This window comes from Epargyreus clarus, unplaced genomic scaffold (genome assembly GCF_041222505.1).
Source record: "Epargyreus clarus isolate Ecla_fem2 unplaced genomic scaffold, WU_Ecla_fem_2.2 ptg000034l, whole genome shotgun sequence".
In the NCBI taxonomy this organism is placed as follows: Eukaryota; Metazoa; Arthropoda; class Insecta; order Lepidoptera; family Hesperiidae; genus Epargyreus; species Epargyreus clarus.
In genome coordinates this window covers 2,263,600-2,280,756 of record NW_027332239.1, presented here as the reverse complement: position 1 = coordinate 2,280,756, position 17,157 = coordinate 2,263,600, and the positions used below count along the sequence as shown (strand labels likewise).

General features: G+C 36.0%; 1 protein-coding gene across 1 annotated transcript in view; it reads right to left on the bottom strand.

Annotated features, from left to right (window-relative positions):
- Positions 1-17,157, bottom strand: part of LOC140756054 (tRNA dimethylallyltransferase) — a 301,945-nt gene extending 284,788 nt beyond the window's left edge. Inside the window, exon 1 of the mRNA XM_073091447.1 lies at positions 16,959-17,157. Within this exon, the coding sequence (XP_072947548.1) occupies positions 16,959-17,096 (138 nt within the window). The 5' untranslated portion in view covers positions 17,097-17,157. The remainder of the gene's footprint in view (positions 1-16,958) is intronic.

The window sequence follows — 17,157 nt, the reverse complement described above, 5'->3', positions numbered from 1 at the left end:
ATCGAACCACAAAGGATGGAACCCTTTAACTGGGATAATATTTTTTATACTGAGTTTGTGATTACCGAGAGAATTTTATTTATTTAACACATCATCACATAATAAACATTCAAACATAGTTCAATTAGTGTAAGAGGTCAAATTTAAAATCTACTCCAACGAGAGGAGATAGCTATCCAGCGGTGCAATAGATGTGACTTAATATTAATTACACAATGGATAAACTGAACAGCTGTTTATAGAATACATGATTCATGACCACAGAACCGAGTAGTAAAAATGGGCGTAATACGAATGATGACATCAGTCAGTTTGACACCCAGTACTTCATGCGTCACTTCAAAATCTATGTGTGTTATACCCGTCTCATCGTTAACGACTAACGAGTTTTTTGCAGAGTAGTAATCTACAAGCGAGACATTTTCGAATTAACGCTATTCATGTAAAACTCTTTGCCAATGAAATTTGATATTACCAAAGATGGATCAGAATTTACGATTATGTAACAAATGCAAGATGAGAACGAGAATACTGTTCACGTGATGGTCAGTGGAAGAGTAACTTTAAATGATATAGGAAAGACCGAAAGACTGTCCCATCGTTGCTTTATTTCAGAAATAAATTGGCTTCCTTTTCTCTTGCCACACCCATCCACATATAATGTAGTAGTATTAGTAGTAATAGTAGTGCTTAATTAGTCTGCAGCTAAGCAGAAACATACATGACGATGGTGTCTTTCCCACCATTTCTTGGAAGTAAATCTAGGTATCTGGTCATATGATGGAAAGTATTTACCATCGGCGATTGACATTTTTCAACTGTATTTACGAATATATACTAAGAATTCTCTTAAGTTTAATCAGTACGCCGTTTACCTTACGCGTGGGACAAATCGTTAAGGCGAAATAATTTGCATAAAATATTTGAATGTTGAACATTGTCTGGTTTGAGGAAAACAAGTTGATTCTGCGAAACGATGACGACGTAATACCCAATCTCCATTCATCCTTAACGTGATATCAAATGCCAATCGATGAACAAAAAGCACCCATGGTGGTACTACTGTCATTCAAAGTCAATTTAGAGACAATTCGCCAAGGTTCGACATGGCTTTTAAAGGTATTGATAATTTTTGCTCCATTCTGAGTACCGAAAAACTTTAAGTACGAGTTTTTACGAGCAAATGAGTAGGTCCAAAGTACGCAAATAGTTTTGGACAATGGGTTGCAAAAAGATTGAACTGTTACAAACATGTTAGCAAAAAAAAAAATAATTGCAATTTTGTGTTTTTTTTTTCACACCGGTCAAAATTGGAACGGAATTCCATCCGATGTTTATATTTTCTGGAGATTGTAGTTATGATATCATCACCATTTATCAGTTCTACTGCTCGGCATGTGTCTTATATTTGAATGAGAAAGCCTTACATACGGTCTACCGCGCTAGACACGTAGAAGTTGGAAAATTTCATACATTTTTCAACACACTACCCATTGAGTATATTATTAACTTTAAGAACACTTGATATTTATGTTTTCTAATGATGTTTTCCTTCAAAGTTACTTTACACATTGTACATATTACTTTTTAAATGCATCTTACCATAGATGCACGATGCTTTCCGCCAGAAAATTGCTTATTTTTAAAACACATCTCGTTTTTTAAAAGTGTTTCGATAATTCATGTACTTGTGACTTCGTCCAAAATTATGATGGAGGATAACTTTTTTTCACTTCGGTCAAATCAATTTTTTCGATTTCTACCTTGTCATGGTACATGGTACATTTTTACAGGTCACTCTAAGTTTATTTTTAGATATATTTTTAAACGTTTTTTAATTATTATTTCATTTTATATTGTACTCGGAAACAATAAGTGTCAACGACGCCTTTCAAATTCAAAATTGATTGTGTATCCATTCACTTATTCAATTTGTTTTTTGTCAATTCCGACAATATAAATAAAACCGGCCAAGTGAGAGCTGGATTGGCGTTCAGATAGTTCTGCAGTATATTTAAATTTACACGTAAATTTGTTAAAAAGGGTCAGTATGTAAATAAAACTTTAAAGTTTTGAGCTATATGTAAATTGAAATTACCTCACAGCTTCCCCAAAATCTGTAGTTTCAGTGATATCGCGGATAAAGTTACCATCTTATAGTTTTTCCCTTTAATTAGGGGACTATAAAAATATTTACAGAGTAATTAGGAAATAGGAAAATATTTCAATAATTTCGCAGTGAAAGTATCTATGAATATATGTAATATTTTTTTTTTTAATTTTGACGTTTTGTCGGGTACGAAGTATAACAATTTTTTGAAGTGAAGAAGTTCAGTTAAGTTAAGTTTCAGTGAAGTTCTGCTCAGTAAATTCTAACACCCATTTAGTAAATTTAAAAATGATTGCCGTGAAATACTGTCACACACTTTGATAGGCAAAAATTGGTTAAGAAGAATTATTAATATCGGGAGTAAGTCCGTCGAATAGTTTAATTTGATAATTGTTCCATCGAATGATTACGTCACATCCAAAACATTATTGCTTCTTTACTTTATTTTTTTATAACGAGGACCAACACTTTCTTCTCATTCAGATGCGAAACTGAATCTGAAACTTCTTATTCATCAACAACAGTTTGTACCGGCATCAAATGTAGGAACATCCGAATTTCGGGGTACCCAGATGACGCTGGCAACACTGGCACAGTCCGTCTGAGCACAGTCTGCGCTCGTCATCGGAGGCGCCGTGGGGTGGGACTGGCCTTGGACGAGACGTCGAACTCTGCGGAATGCAAACACGACCTGCCGGCCACTTGCCCAAAATGTGCGGTACACGCTCAATACGCTAACGATGCACATAAGCATCGAATACAGTGGACCGGTAATCCGACAAACATTTTGCAGGGCGGTGTCGGATTATCGAATTTGTCGGATTATAGAGTACTGCCTAAGACCCCCTATAGTCCGATTTTCTTTTACGAAAGAGTACCTTGTAATCCGACAAATCGTACTTCATTAATTATGTCAAATTTAGTAAATTAAACAACACAATAGAGAACTTACGTTTTATTATAAAATTAACGTCAACGTCAAACTAAGCAATCAGAATCAAAACAATAGGCGTCGAGTGGAGAAGTTATAACTTGTTCAATCGTGCATTAGCGAAGATAGTAAAAAAAAATTAAATTGATATGTAATAGACCATGTCGGATTACAAAGAGTGACGAATTAGACAGGGGCCGAATAACCGCGTGTCTACTGTACTTGCTATGTAACGTGTACCCTTCATGGTATGACTCCGGTGGCACTACCTTATCACCTGTTCCTGTCTAATAATAGCAATGTTAAGCGCTGCTATGTTTTAGTTTGATGGGTGTGGTACCAATTCGAAGCTTTCCAATTTAGTCCTCAAGGGTCGCAATGCATCTGTGGCTGACCTCAGGTAGGAATTTACTTTTATCTGGAGTTGATTACAATCAGATTGACTGCCTGATTGCAAACAAGCACTTCTATATAATAAAATCAGATTGGTCGCAAAAATAATATCAATGTAATGAAGTAGTGCAAGCAGCACAGCAACAAAGGAAAGACACTTCTAGGAGGCTTGAAGGTGGTAAAACCCTTTGTGGTTAGACTCCGGCGGCACCATAGCCACACGTATTTCTGCCTAATAACAGCAGTGTTAGACGCTGCTATGTTCCGTTTTGTAGGGTGTGGTAAGGAAGACATACTTTTCCGAGGCTTTCCAACTTAGTCCTTAGAGGTAGCGGCGCATCTGTGGCCGACCTCAGGTAGGAATAGCTAATCCTATCTGGGGTTGATTACAGATGTGCATGGGCGGCAGTAGCCACTTATCATCCGGTGGACTGCATGCTCATCTGCTACTCCTACATTATAAAAAAAGCATTTACTTAGTCCTCAGTAGTAGCAACGTATTAGTAGGCGACCTCAAGAAGGATTCGACTCTTTTTGGGACTGATTATAAATGTCCAATGTCAAACACTGCCGAATATCCGAATAGTATATTTGGTTTTGTTGCTAAGCCTATATTGTATCGTCTTTGCGAGTGTCCATGTCACCTCTGACACAGACAAAAATTCTAGTGCCCCATAAATTAAGTGTAGAAAGCGTTAAGGCGTTAAATATTGTAACACCATTATTTTGTGGACGTTTTAGAATACATATATGTATCTGGTCGAGCACACACATACACAAAATCTACACACACATTAGCAATAACCGGCGACTGATCAGGAAAATTGATAAACCAATTAACATAATATTGTTGCTAAGGTGTGCAAATTCAAGACTACCAACTAAATATCTGCATTTTTGCCAATTATTTATTGTTTTTTTATACATAATTTTAATTAACCGTTACTTATGTAATTAAATGAATTATGACGACTTCGACGACTACGGTTTAAACAGGAAAACTACAAGCTTTAACGATTCTTTTCTCAAAAAATAGTTCTCAAAGATGTGTGAACTCTACCAATCCGTACTTGGCCGGCGTGGTGAACTATGACGTCATACACAATATAAAGCTATGATATGATGTGATGGCTTGAACACTTCTCATTATAAGAGGAGACCGGTGCCCAGTAGTGGGACAATAATGATTTGACGACGATCTTCATTTGGTGACATTAACCTTATATATAAAATTCTCGTGTCACAATGTTAGTTACTATACTCCTCCGAAACGGCTTGACCGATGTTCACCAAATTTAATATGCATATTCAGTATGTCTGAGAATCGGCTACTATCTATTTTTCACACCCCTAAGTGATAAGGATTGTTCACTCTTAACATTTTTTTATTTATATAGCAACACAACGTTTGCCGGGTCAGCTAGTTATATATAAGCATCCATTATATTTTCATAATAAATATTATTCACACAAGCATGTTACGCCATATTTTATAGAGTACTTTGTACTTTGGTTACTTAATGAGAAATTTGCATTTGCGTAGCAGAATAAATTTTCGTCTCCATGCCAAGGTCCGGGTTCTGACCCGAAGTATGTAAGTTCATCATGAATTCTATAAACAATGTACTATTTGTAATTTGATTTCGGATTTGTATTCAAATGTTTCAAGGGTACATTTGCGCACCTTTTTAATTTCTAAAAATATGTTTTATGTTTGTAGGTCATTTTTGATGATATTTTGTTTAATGAACCATATTTAATTATAGAACCTCATCCGTTTTAAAAGTCTTTAAAGACGAGTCAACGACCTCTCCGTGTATTTCAAAACACAATCAGACTGTGATACTAGCATTTCATTTGATACTTTGAAACGCCCAAAAAAATACGAAACAATGCGACCGACGTAACATTAGACGTACGAAATGTGGACTAGACACGACAGCCTTGAAATCGGCCTGACTACAAACTTTGAACGGATACGCCTGCCTGTATTTTTGGCGTGGAAGTGTAAACCGCATTCGTTCAGTGTGTACAATGACACTAGACAAACGAAATACGATACTTTGCAAATTCAGTTTTGCGCTTGAAATTTGAAACGTTGGAGAACATTCTACAATTGCTTCAATTTCGTTAAAAGGAACATTCCTTTTTATGAAAGTGTAGCAAAGGGTCATAGAGTCTACCTAATTGTAAGTCATTGCCAGGCGGCAATAGGCTATAGGCTAGACATCTGTTAACTACCCCAAGTAGGATTGGTTCAATCCGAGGTCAGTCACAAACGCTATCCCTGAGCATCAAGTTTGAACTCAGGAAACTTTGAACAATTGAAATTTTCTGGGTTACTTTCATAATATAATCTAGTATCGTTTTTACTGATATGACATTTTGTCATACGAGACCGGTACTCGTAAAATCGATATATCTTGTGGGCATCAAGATGATGCATTTTTATGACGTAAAATATAACTTATTAATAGGCCGGTGTATAGTCTTTATCTAGAAATAGATTGCTATAAGGCAGAGGCAGGTATCGTTTGATTCAGAATCGAATCATAAAGAGTTCTACTCACTTTCAAATCAAACTTCAGACTTAAAAAAAACTTGATCACTTTCCCATAAGCATAATTATTACAAGTCGATCCGGATGGTACCACCGACAAAACTATTTCTATCAATAAAAAGTTCTTTGGTAGAAGAATGTGGATGTCGCAGACTTTTATACTTTTGAAGAGACCATCTTAGCCCTAAAGTGTGCCATCGCATTTGTGACTACTCGTCGTGACCGTGATATCCACGGCTATGGTGACCACTTACCATCAGGTGGTCTGCAAGCTTTACCTCTCCAATCTTATAAAAAATCATACCATCAACACCCATAGCAACAGAATTGTGTATGGGATCGTAAATTAACACGTGAACGTTAACAGAACAATTTTGTAACTTAGGCGTAAATTTGGAAAAGCCACGAACATTTACATGGCCACACTAAATGTGTTGTCCTTAAATATATACCATAAATAGCCTAATTTAACAAAGTTTCGGATGGATTGCTACCAAGATTTTTAGAGCCTTATTCTGAGAATAAAGAACTTTTTATTCTTTTGGTTGTGTTAGAAATAAGGTAATTATTAATGGTTGTTAATAAATAAACACATTATAAGGTTTGACGGTAGTGACAGCATAGTGCTCGGATATGAGTAGTGATAGTTAAGTGGTCGAAACTCTGCCCCTCAAACGGGGGTTCAAGGTACAAGTCCCAGGCACCCTCCCCAAATTTTTCAGTTATTTGCATAATAGAAATTACTTATCACTTAGCTATAACAGTGAAGAAAGGTAGTAGTAGTGTAAAAAGGAGATTGTAATTGATTAACTGCCTTTGGTATTTGGGATTCGAAACCCGGTCTCAAGAGTGGCCGAATTTATTTCTGCATTGCTTCGACTGCTACTTATAGCTCATTACTTCTTTTGAAAAAAAACATACATTCCTAGGAACCTTGAAAATATTTCATCGTGAAACACCACAGAAAACATACGTGACCTCGTTTTATGTACCTATATATTTATTTGTATGTACATTCCATTATCATGTTTGTTCGAAAATCATAACGCCATAAAGTTTAGAATTCAACTCAGATCAAATAAAAAGACATAACATTACAAGCAACTTGCACTCGCGTAAGGCAGATGTCTTTCAACCAGACCAAATCTTGAAATATTTCTTTCATTTTTTTATGATATAGGAGTAGCAGACGAGCATGCAGTGCACCTGATGGTAAGTGGCTAATGCCGCCTTGGACATCTATAATCAACCTCAAATAGGATTAGATATTTCTGCCTGAACTCGGCTTCAGATGCGCCGCCCCATCCCTAAAGACTCAAAAAAGCTGGAATGCCTCAAAAAATTATGTCTCCTTTACCTCACCCTTCGAAGCAGAACACAGCAGCGCTTAACACTGCTGTTATTAGGCAGAAATAGATGTGGCGGTGGTGCCGCCGGAGTCGAACCACAGAGGGTTCTATCACCTTAACTCTTATGTAATCTCTAATTACAACAATATATTGAAATGTTACGCAACCAACATGGCGCGCCCCCGCCACCTGTATTTGTATGGAAAAACACTAAGTATGCACAAAAACAGTGTCTTCGACATTATAATTAGTTTCATCGAACTCTGGAGTCATGAATAATCGTTGCTAATTAAGAACACTTATAGCTATGTGGCACTCATAGCTTACTAAACTCGTTCTTTTATATGTACCTAACATAGGTACCAAGTCATTGCCACCCATGGACATCTGAAAACAACTCTAATTTATGATACTAAAAATATAATAAAAATAAATAAGCTAAAATCAATTTTCACCGTAATGAAATACCTGCTGCTTAAATTTTGTAAGAGCCTAGCGGTTAAGAAACTCGGCCTCTCGATCGAGGGGTCCGAGGTTCAAATCCCAGGCACGCACCTCTGATTTTTCAAAGTTATGTGCGTATTAGAAATTAATTATCACTTGCTAAACGGTGAAGGAAAACATCGTGAGGAAACCTGCGTACCTGAGAGATTCATAAAAAAAAACTCAAATGTATGTGAAGTCTACCAATACGCACTTGGCCAGCGCGGTGGACTATGGCCTAATCCTTCTAATTATGAGAGGAGACCCGTGTCCAGCAGTGGGACAATAATGGGTTGTTGATGATGATGATCATGAATATTTTGTAATATGGCAGACTTCTTGGTAGTTCTACTTGATAGTTCATGGACTTGATGGTTCAAGGACTTCTTGGTAGTTCATGGTTTGTGTAGGATATTTGGTTTGTGGTGTAAGGGATATTTTTCCGAGGTATTCCAGCTTAGACCTCAGAGATAGTGGCGCACGGGTGGCTGACTCAGGTAGGAATATCTAATTCCATCTGGGGTTGATAGCCACGTATCAGGTGGACTGTTTGCTCGTCTGTTATACCTATATTATTATCAAAAAAAAAACCAATCATCTCATATGAAGTCAAGCCGCCACCCACACTCCAATGAAATGCAAGAACTGCTTCACGCTAGAAATATGTATGAACCACTTACCATTAAATGAACTGCGTGGTGTAATTCTAATTTATAAAAAAAAATCCACTGCCTTCCTATTAAAATTCAGCAATTAGCTCGGAAAATGCCTAAAAACACCGGGTTATTGTATGGGGACCCCCTTTTATGTTCAACTTTATTTTATTCTTGGTATTTGTTTTTGCGGCCACCGTTATGCATTCTCTGTAAAAAAATCAATAGTCTATACATTATAGACGGACAAACAGCGGAGTTTTAGTAATAGGGTTCCGTTTTTACTTCTTGGGTACGGAACCCTAAAAATTAAACAAAATAAAATCCAAAACGAAACGGTACTTTACTAAAATTACAGAACACACACAGCTCAAGTTAACACGGAAAACGCTGTGTACAATCTGAGCCAATCATTCGTGTAATTTATATTGGGGTCACTATTACCCGGGACAATAAACAAACAATAAACATATCTTATTACGAGAACAACGAGATAATACTGACATCTCTTCCGGATTGATAAAGGAAATACTATATTTATGATAAATATCGTTTGGCGGTTTCCATAGAAAATAGACGCAGTTTCTTTGTAGGAAACATTGTTATCAGACATTTGAAGATAAGTCGGTACATACGAGTAGGTCTGCCGACAAAGCTATGGATTCTAAGAAAAGTAAGTAATATATTATGAAAAAAATATAGGAATATTTATAAGAATATAAAAAGCTATTTATTTAAGTAACATACTAAAGAAATAGAACTAACTGGAATCGTTACTTTGTGAATATTAAGATATTATAAGTTAGTATTTTTTAATTGAGACCTAATTTTAGACACAATTAAAATTAGTAGACATAAAAGATATGAATTAATAAAAATTAAAATTCATAGACCTCTCCAATTAACTGTAACACCGGAAGCCTAATTCCGAGTCATCAAAAAAAAATTGCGGATTAAAAATGTATAAAATGTTCAGAATATGCGCGTGCACGGCTTAGGGATGGAAATCGTAAAAACGGGATTTAACTGCCCTTAACGTAGGTCTCGGGTGGGAGACGGCAGGGCGACCCCAGTTGCACAGTTAAGTTTACTAATTTATCGAGTAAGACTCAAATTCTATTGTTACAATAAAATTTGATATTTTTTCGTAGTCGAAGTAGCAGTCGAACATAGAGTCAATTTGATGGTAAGTGGCTACTGTACCCCGAAAGATAAGTCCACCGTTAAATTTAACTTGTACCTTAAAATAAAATTAGATCAATATCAAGGTATTAAACATAGCTTGAAATAAAATAAATATAGTTCAAAAAACTAAAAAACACGCTTTTATGATAAAATTAACTAAAAAGTAGAAAATCTAAATGAATCTAGGAATCAATTAAGGAACAGTAAATAGTATAATTGTGAAATAAATCTACAAAGTTTGAACGAAATCTGGCCGTTTAAAGTGGGTCAAAATCGCGCCCAAAGAAGTCGGTTACAAACATACAAACAAACATACAGGTGAAGCTAATAAAAAGCGTGTAAAAATAAATAAGTCTTAAAGTGGTAGAACCAGTATGGTTCAACTGGCGTATCAATTTCTAGCGTGAAGCAGTTCTTGCATTTTGGTGGAAAGACTACCGGCTGACTGAAATAGGCGACAATGTGGTAGAACCCTTTGTGCTTCGACTCCGGCGGCACCACCGCCACACCTATTTCAACCTAATAACAGCAGTGTTAGGCGCTGCTGTGTTTCGTTTTGAAGGGTGTGGTAAGGGAGACATACTTTTCCGAGGCGTTCCAGCTTAGTCCTCAGAGGTAGCGGCGCATCTGTGGCCGACCTCAGGTAGGAATATCTAATCCTATCTGGGGTTGATTACAGATGTCCATGGGCGGCAGTAGCCACTTACTATCAGGTGGATTGCATTCTCGTCTGCTACTCCTATATAGAAAAGAAATGTATCAGGCGTAGCGACGCATCTGTGATCCGCATCAGATAGAACTACTATTCTATATGGAGTTGCCATAGATTTGTAAAGATTACTCGCTCCTAATAAGAAAATGTACCCTTTTTACAATTGCCCCTGTCATCTATTTTCGTGTTTGAAAAATATTAAAAAAATGTAGGTTTTAGATCATTTACGAATGAAACGATATTTCTTCGCACAAATTACACCATGACAGCCATTAAACGGCTGACAGAATTGTCAGCTGTTTAAGTCATCTAATGGCTTCCTTCAATTACAAGGCCTTGAGACATCTATACTAATCTATGCGAGTTGCTAACAAATATCCATGAGCGGCAAGCTAACCATTAGATAGACGCTCGTTTACTTCAAATTCCACAAAACAAACAATAAAACTCCTCAACATAAGATCGAGACAGACATAGAACTTCGCAACAAACTCCAACTATGCTTTTATCCCGGCGATGTTCCCTTTTCGCGCGCCGTCGCGGAAGAAGTTTTAGCAAAAATCCCACTATCCACTTACGTTTAGATACAGACAGCTAAGCGAGCTGTGTTTTAGATAGTTACTCCATTTTGGAGATAAAAGTGGATACGTATTACGAGAATAACTGTGCGTAAATGACAGATTCCGGAAAAAATAATCCAATTTCTATTGTTTCGTACCTATCTGCACCTAGTTTTTCAGGTTCGATTCCGAACATGACCAATAACTATAACATGATAAAAAATAATTCATATATTTTCTAATCTAGGTTAGGATGTTACCAGTTGCCACACTACATGTGTTCATGGTAGAACCTTCTTGTGGTTCGATACCGAAGGCACCATCACACCTATTTCAGCCTAAAAAAGAAATATTAAGCGCTGCTGTGTTTCACTTTGAAGGGTGTGGTATGGGAGACATACTTATCTGAGGAGTGCCAACTAAGTCCTCAGGGGTATCATACCGCACCTGAAGCCAACCTCAGATAGAAAACTAAATTTATCTTTGGTTAATTACAGATATCGATAGGTGACGGGAGCCACCATCATATGAACTGAAAAGAAATTTACTCGTGTGCGTAATATATCTTCTGTATTAATGAGCGTAAAACTTGCGCCTGTGTGCGTGGGAATCCCACTACTAATAACAATGATAAAGCACAATTATAATTATACATTGATAAAATTATATAATCCAAATATGTCGTAATTATTTACCAAGAGGTTTAATAGGCACTTCAAAACAATATAGAATACTTATATGTACATACAGTGAGTTCAATATAGGGCATAACATGGTGCAATATTATTGCACAACGGCCCGTAAAATGCAATTTAGTCTGTTATTGTCATAAAATTATTAGCACGGTTATTATCAATTATATCCATTATTTTGTTTGTTTTAATATCTACTTTATGAAACCCGATAAGAGCTAGAAAAATAAAAATAACCTTCAAAGTTTTCACTATTCTTTCGTATTTCTTAATATAGTCTCGTGTTGGACCAGCGTGGTCCAGTAAGCTCCAAGACTGCCCTAGTCGTGAGGGTACTTGTGTTAAGGATTGCGATATAAAGAAGGTTGCAGTGAATTAGAAAAATGAAAATATTTGTTTATAAAACAAAATAAAAATTTAAGTTCTGGCTTAAAGTTACTGTTAAAAAAATCTAAATCTAATACATCAATACCAAAAGTAAAATACCTTTCAATTTAATATGTGGTGAAATAAATAAGTTTGATAAAGTACCTGCATTATACATCCTTCGTCGCAATACACAACATAGGCGAAACAATATTATGCAATTGGCTACAGGGTTATTTAGGGTGCGTTTAGTATTTTTTAACGATGCTTAAGTAAAATCACTTATATAAAATTCAACTGTCTCTATGTCAATGTCCATTATTGTGTTGTACAAATTAATACTACCTATTTGGAAAATGGAAACCGGATTGTCTATAAAAGGAACACAAAATGATGGTAGACTACCGTGTGTTGATTAAGATACATGTGGGTATTTACGTACTTGTCTTTGTTCATATCCATAGCATTTATTACACAAACCGAAAAGAAAAATTAAATTAATTATTTAGATTTTTTCTTACCCGAGGATCGAACCCGGCACCCTTTGCCTGGCAGACGGCCGTGTTAAATGTCTACTACGTATGCGATCAGTCAGTAAACTAAAATAAAAGATAAATAAGTGGCTACCACATAATGAAGTCTACGCCCTTGGCACTAGACATTTCACAATGTTATTCAAATAATTATTGCGAAATACATTTCCATTAAGGAGCTTAATTTTTTTATAACATAGGAGTAGCAGGCGAGCATGCAGTCTATCTGATGGTAAGTGGCTACTGCCACCCATGGACATCTGTAAACAACTCCAGATAGGATTATATATTACCCCGGAGGACTAAGTTAGAACGCTTTGGAAAAGTATTTTTCACTTATCAGACCCTTCAAACCAAAACACAACATCGCTTAACACTGCTATTGTTAGGCAAAATAGTGGTGACGGTGGTGCCGCCGGAGTTGAACCACAGAGGGTTCTATGGTTCAAAAAATCTTAGCTTAGTCTTAGTCTTAGCTCTTAGATTTAGACATTTCACAATGTTATTCAAATAATGATTACGAAATACATTTCCATCGAGGAGCTTTAAGTACTATTCTCACACTTTCCTCAAGCCAAGTGGTTGAATTCCAAGAAGGTTAATCGTGTTATATTAATTCAAACTTGAAACATTTCATTTATCACTGCACTTCTATATTTAAGACAACGAGGCCAGAGAGGGAAAGCGGGAACCCCCGCATCGAACCCCCTCGCAGTGCGGTGTCCAACCATGTGGCAGACAAGGATGGCTTTATTAAAGTCGAGCGGAAGAGGAAGAAGCCTCATTGTCGTAACCAATGTGGCACAGCACCGACAGGAGCGGATCATGTACTGCGTCCTGCTGTTCCCGTAACGCTCGTGTATGTCTCGCGGCTTCACTACAACACGAAGCCGTCTGACGTAGTGGAGTACTTGGCGATCAACACCAATACCCGACTGGTGGTCGAGAAGTTGGAGGCGCGTAACGCAGTGAACTTTACTTCATTTGTTGTACGCGTCCCAACCGAGCAATTGTCGACCTTCCTGAAGGAGGAGCTGTAGCCGAAGGGAGTTGTGTTCCGGAAATTCCGTGGACGGAGAGGACCCCCGGCAGTCACCAGACCCGCGTCTCACGTCGCCGCAAATACGTAATTTAGTTATAAGTATATATTAATATGTATGTTAGTCTGTAAGGTATATATGATATGGACCTCTGTATTCAATTATACTTTTGTATCTTTGTTTATATTGTCTGAAATAAATGGTTATTATTATTATTATTAGCGACCTATAGACACGAATACCTGTAGTATTAGATGTTCACGACTAGTATGTACTATTACGGGCGTCGTCAGACTTAAATACCGTTTTTATCGTATAAAAGTAGTAACATATATTCAACTCCAGATAGAATTTGACCCACCCAAGATCGGCGATAAATACGATGTTACCTCTGAGAACTAAGTTGGAACGCCTCAAAATGTTTCTCTCTTATGACGCTGCAAACCAGAACACAGCAGCGCTTAACGCTGTAGTTATTGGACTAAAATAGGTTTAGCAGTGGTGCCTCTGGACCCGAACCACGAAGGGTTGTATCAAGTTTCTTCTAATATTAGTACCTATTCGTATTAACGCTAAATATTAACCTTTAATAAATGATTCACTGCTGGGCAAAATTCTTCTTTCAAAGTCATAGAGTTTTAGCTACAGTCCACGGGTTTGGTGATAAGGATTTGCAGATTTAAAGTGTATGAGCGCGTTTTAAAACAATTTTAGGACTTCTTAGTTGTGCAGATTTCCTCACGATGTTTCCTAAATCCCTGTACTATTAATGCAAATGATACACAATATTTATAATACGCAAACTAAGCAGCTTTAAAAAATCAGAAGTGCGTATCTGGAATTTGAATCAAGTACCCCCAATAAAATTTCAGACACAAAAAAATTATAATACGCTCAACTCAAAAATGGTGTATCTAGAATTCAACGCTCCCACGTGACACCAAATTCAACCCTTAGCCTGTGTAAAACCGTAGCAATCTGATGCCTTCAATTAACCGGTGAAGTGATTGTATGCGGTAGTTACAATAAGGCCTTACGTGTCATGACCCAATTGGCACCGCGGCGGAATGCCTGTTGCCAAGCGATTGTTACAAGCTTTGAATTCCTCTCGATGAAACTATAGCTCCGTTTTAACGACGTATTTTAAAATTAAGAGTGAATGAAATCTTTTTTTTTTATTTCACTTCACGTTTCTGGCGTGATAAAATAGAAATATATTTTGACTTCCAATTTATCTTATATATAAAATTCTCGTGTCACAATGTTAGTTACCGTACTCCTCCGAAACAGCTTTACAGATTATCACCAAATTTTATATGCATCTTCAGTAGGTCTGAGAACCCTCTACTGTCTATTTTTCATACCCCTAAGTGATAAGGGCCTGTTCACCTTTTAATTTTGGGTATTTATTATCAAAACAGCTACAAAAGTATGCATTGTGAAATTTTAAATACCTAATTATGGTTAAGTAGACAAATCAAAAAACACTGTCTAGTACCGGTCACTTGCATGGGGACCCCCTTTATTCTCATCATTTTTATGTTATCAGTCTAACCTGTTGTGGTTTAAGAAATAGAGCAAATGTGATAGAGCTAGAGCAGAGATAGTTGTTGAGACAGCTGAGGCTTCGTAATAGGGTCTCTTTTACTAAAAAAAATAGCAATACTTTTATTACTTTTCTTCAAAGGTACAGACCGAGCAACCACCAGTAGAACTAAATACATCCATTGTGATAGATTTTTTAACATGTGTTAAATATGTTTATTTATACGTTATAACATTTACACATTAAAATTCCCATATGGATTTTATTAAAACTCAATTCAAATATTTACTTTATATGAATACCTTTCGTATAGCCATATTAAAAGGTATCACAAAATATAAAACCTAAGTTCAAAAAATCATATGATTTAATATAGCAATAACAACATCACCTTTATCTATCAGCAATACCTATTTAAATCAATTTTCGTCCTTTCTATCTTCATATATGTTATCTTCTTTTATACTAAAATAAACCTTTAAAGTTTAAATATAACTCATTATCAATTCATTAGAAATTTCTTCTAGTTTAAAATTGATTATTACTGGCCACAAGCTTCTTTTATTGGAATCACACTTCTTTTATACTTTTATTGGATTGTTCAATCCTAAAATTAAATGAGAAAAATATTTAAATATAGAATGAAAAGCAAAATAAAATATTATATGAAAACTTAACATGTGTAATGTAAGTGCACTTCAGGGTCTCACAAAATTGAAATTTGGTCAGATAAAGATGTAATGTAGTGATATAATTTTACTTTTACCTTACCTTTGCAAATTTTTACTTTTTGCAAATCAATATATCATTAATTATTATTTTATTACAATATCCTTTATAGCAACAATGTACTTATTTATAAAATTGACAGCAAGTGGTTTCTGCTACTGTTGAATATCTGTACCCAACTCCCTATAGTACATGGATTCCACGTAAAACCCCTGAGGACTAAATAACTCCCTCATGTGCAAGTCAGCTGACTTTCACACACTTCCACAAAAACAAAATACAGATCTATTTCACTGTAGAAACCGGTGTGGTGGTACCTCCCCAGTCAAACCATACTCATTTTACCACCTTTCAAATATGGTAGTAATAACAACATAGATATACAAACAAGTACACACATACTGTACACGGTTTACTTCATCAGAGATTGAACCCAGAAGCCTTTGTGTATAAGACTGATATGCTGATGGCAAATGAATATGCTGGATTTAATCAAGGGATAACTCATCAACCAACTTCAAAGAAATAAGTTCTATCTGAGTTGTCCACACCTCTAAAATATGTAAATAATTTAAGTAAGTAGCTGACTTAAAATAGCCTTTACACAAACTAAGTAATCCGAACACCACTACTATTTAACCGAAGCCACAGTATCGAGAAAAACAACTTTAAGTTTTACAATATGGTATTGATTTAAACATTAGAGACACTTGGCTAATGTTTTTATATAATATTTACATAATAATTACTTCAGTGTACCACTTTGAACGAAAGTGAACAATGAGGCATATTAAAATAAAGATTTTGTTATGAATTAATAATCCAATTATCATCCAATAAATTTCCTTTTCACTTAAAATACTCCAATATACATTAATAGAGTTGATGGAATCCAATATACATATAAAATATAACTTTATGTCCAATGAGAATCGTGTAAGAGGTTATGTTTGTTTTTGCAGAATTTAACAAAAAATGTAATAGTTACAAGTTGTTGAGGTAATATAACACACAAAACTTGACGTATACTGTAATTCTGAACTCTTAAAATGTTGCAAATACATTTGTAAGTTACTAAAATCTTAGTTCAAAACTTAAAGGTTATGTTTGCCTTACCTGCATAGAATCTGCGCTGATGATCTCCGTGGCGAATCTCTGAGCTAATTCCAAGCCCAGCTTAGTTTTGCCGGTCCCCGTAGCACCCAAAATTATCACCATTGGTATTTTAGAGGAAATCACTGAACAAAAAGCCATCACTGCACTCGCACACACTTCACTTTTTCACTCACTGACAACTTCACTTTTGTTTTGACAG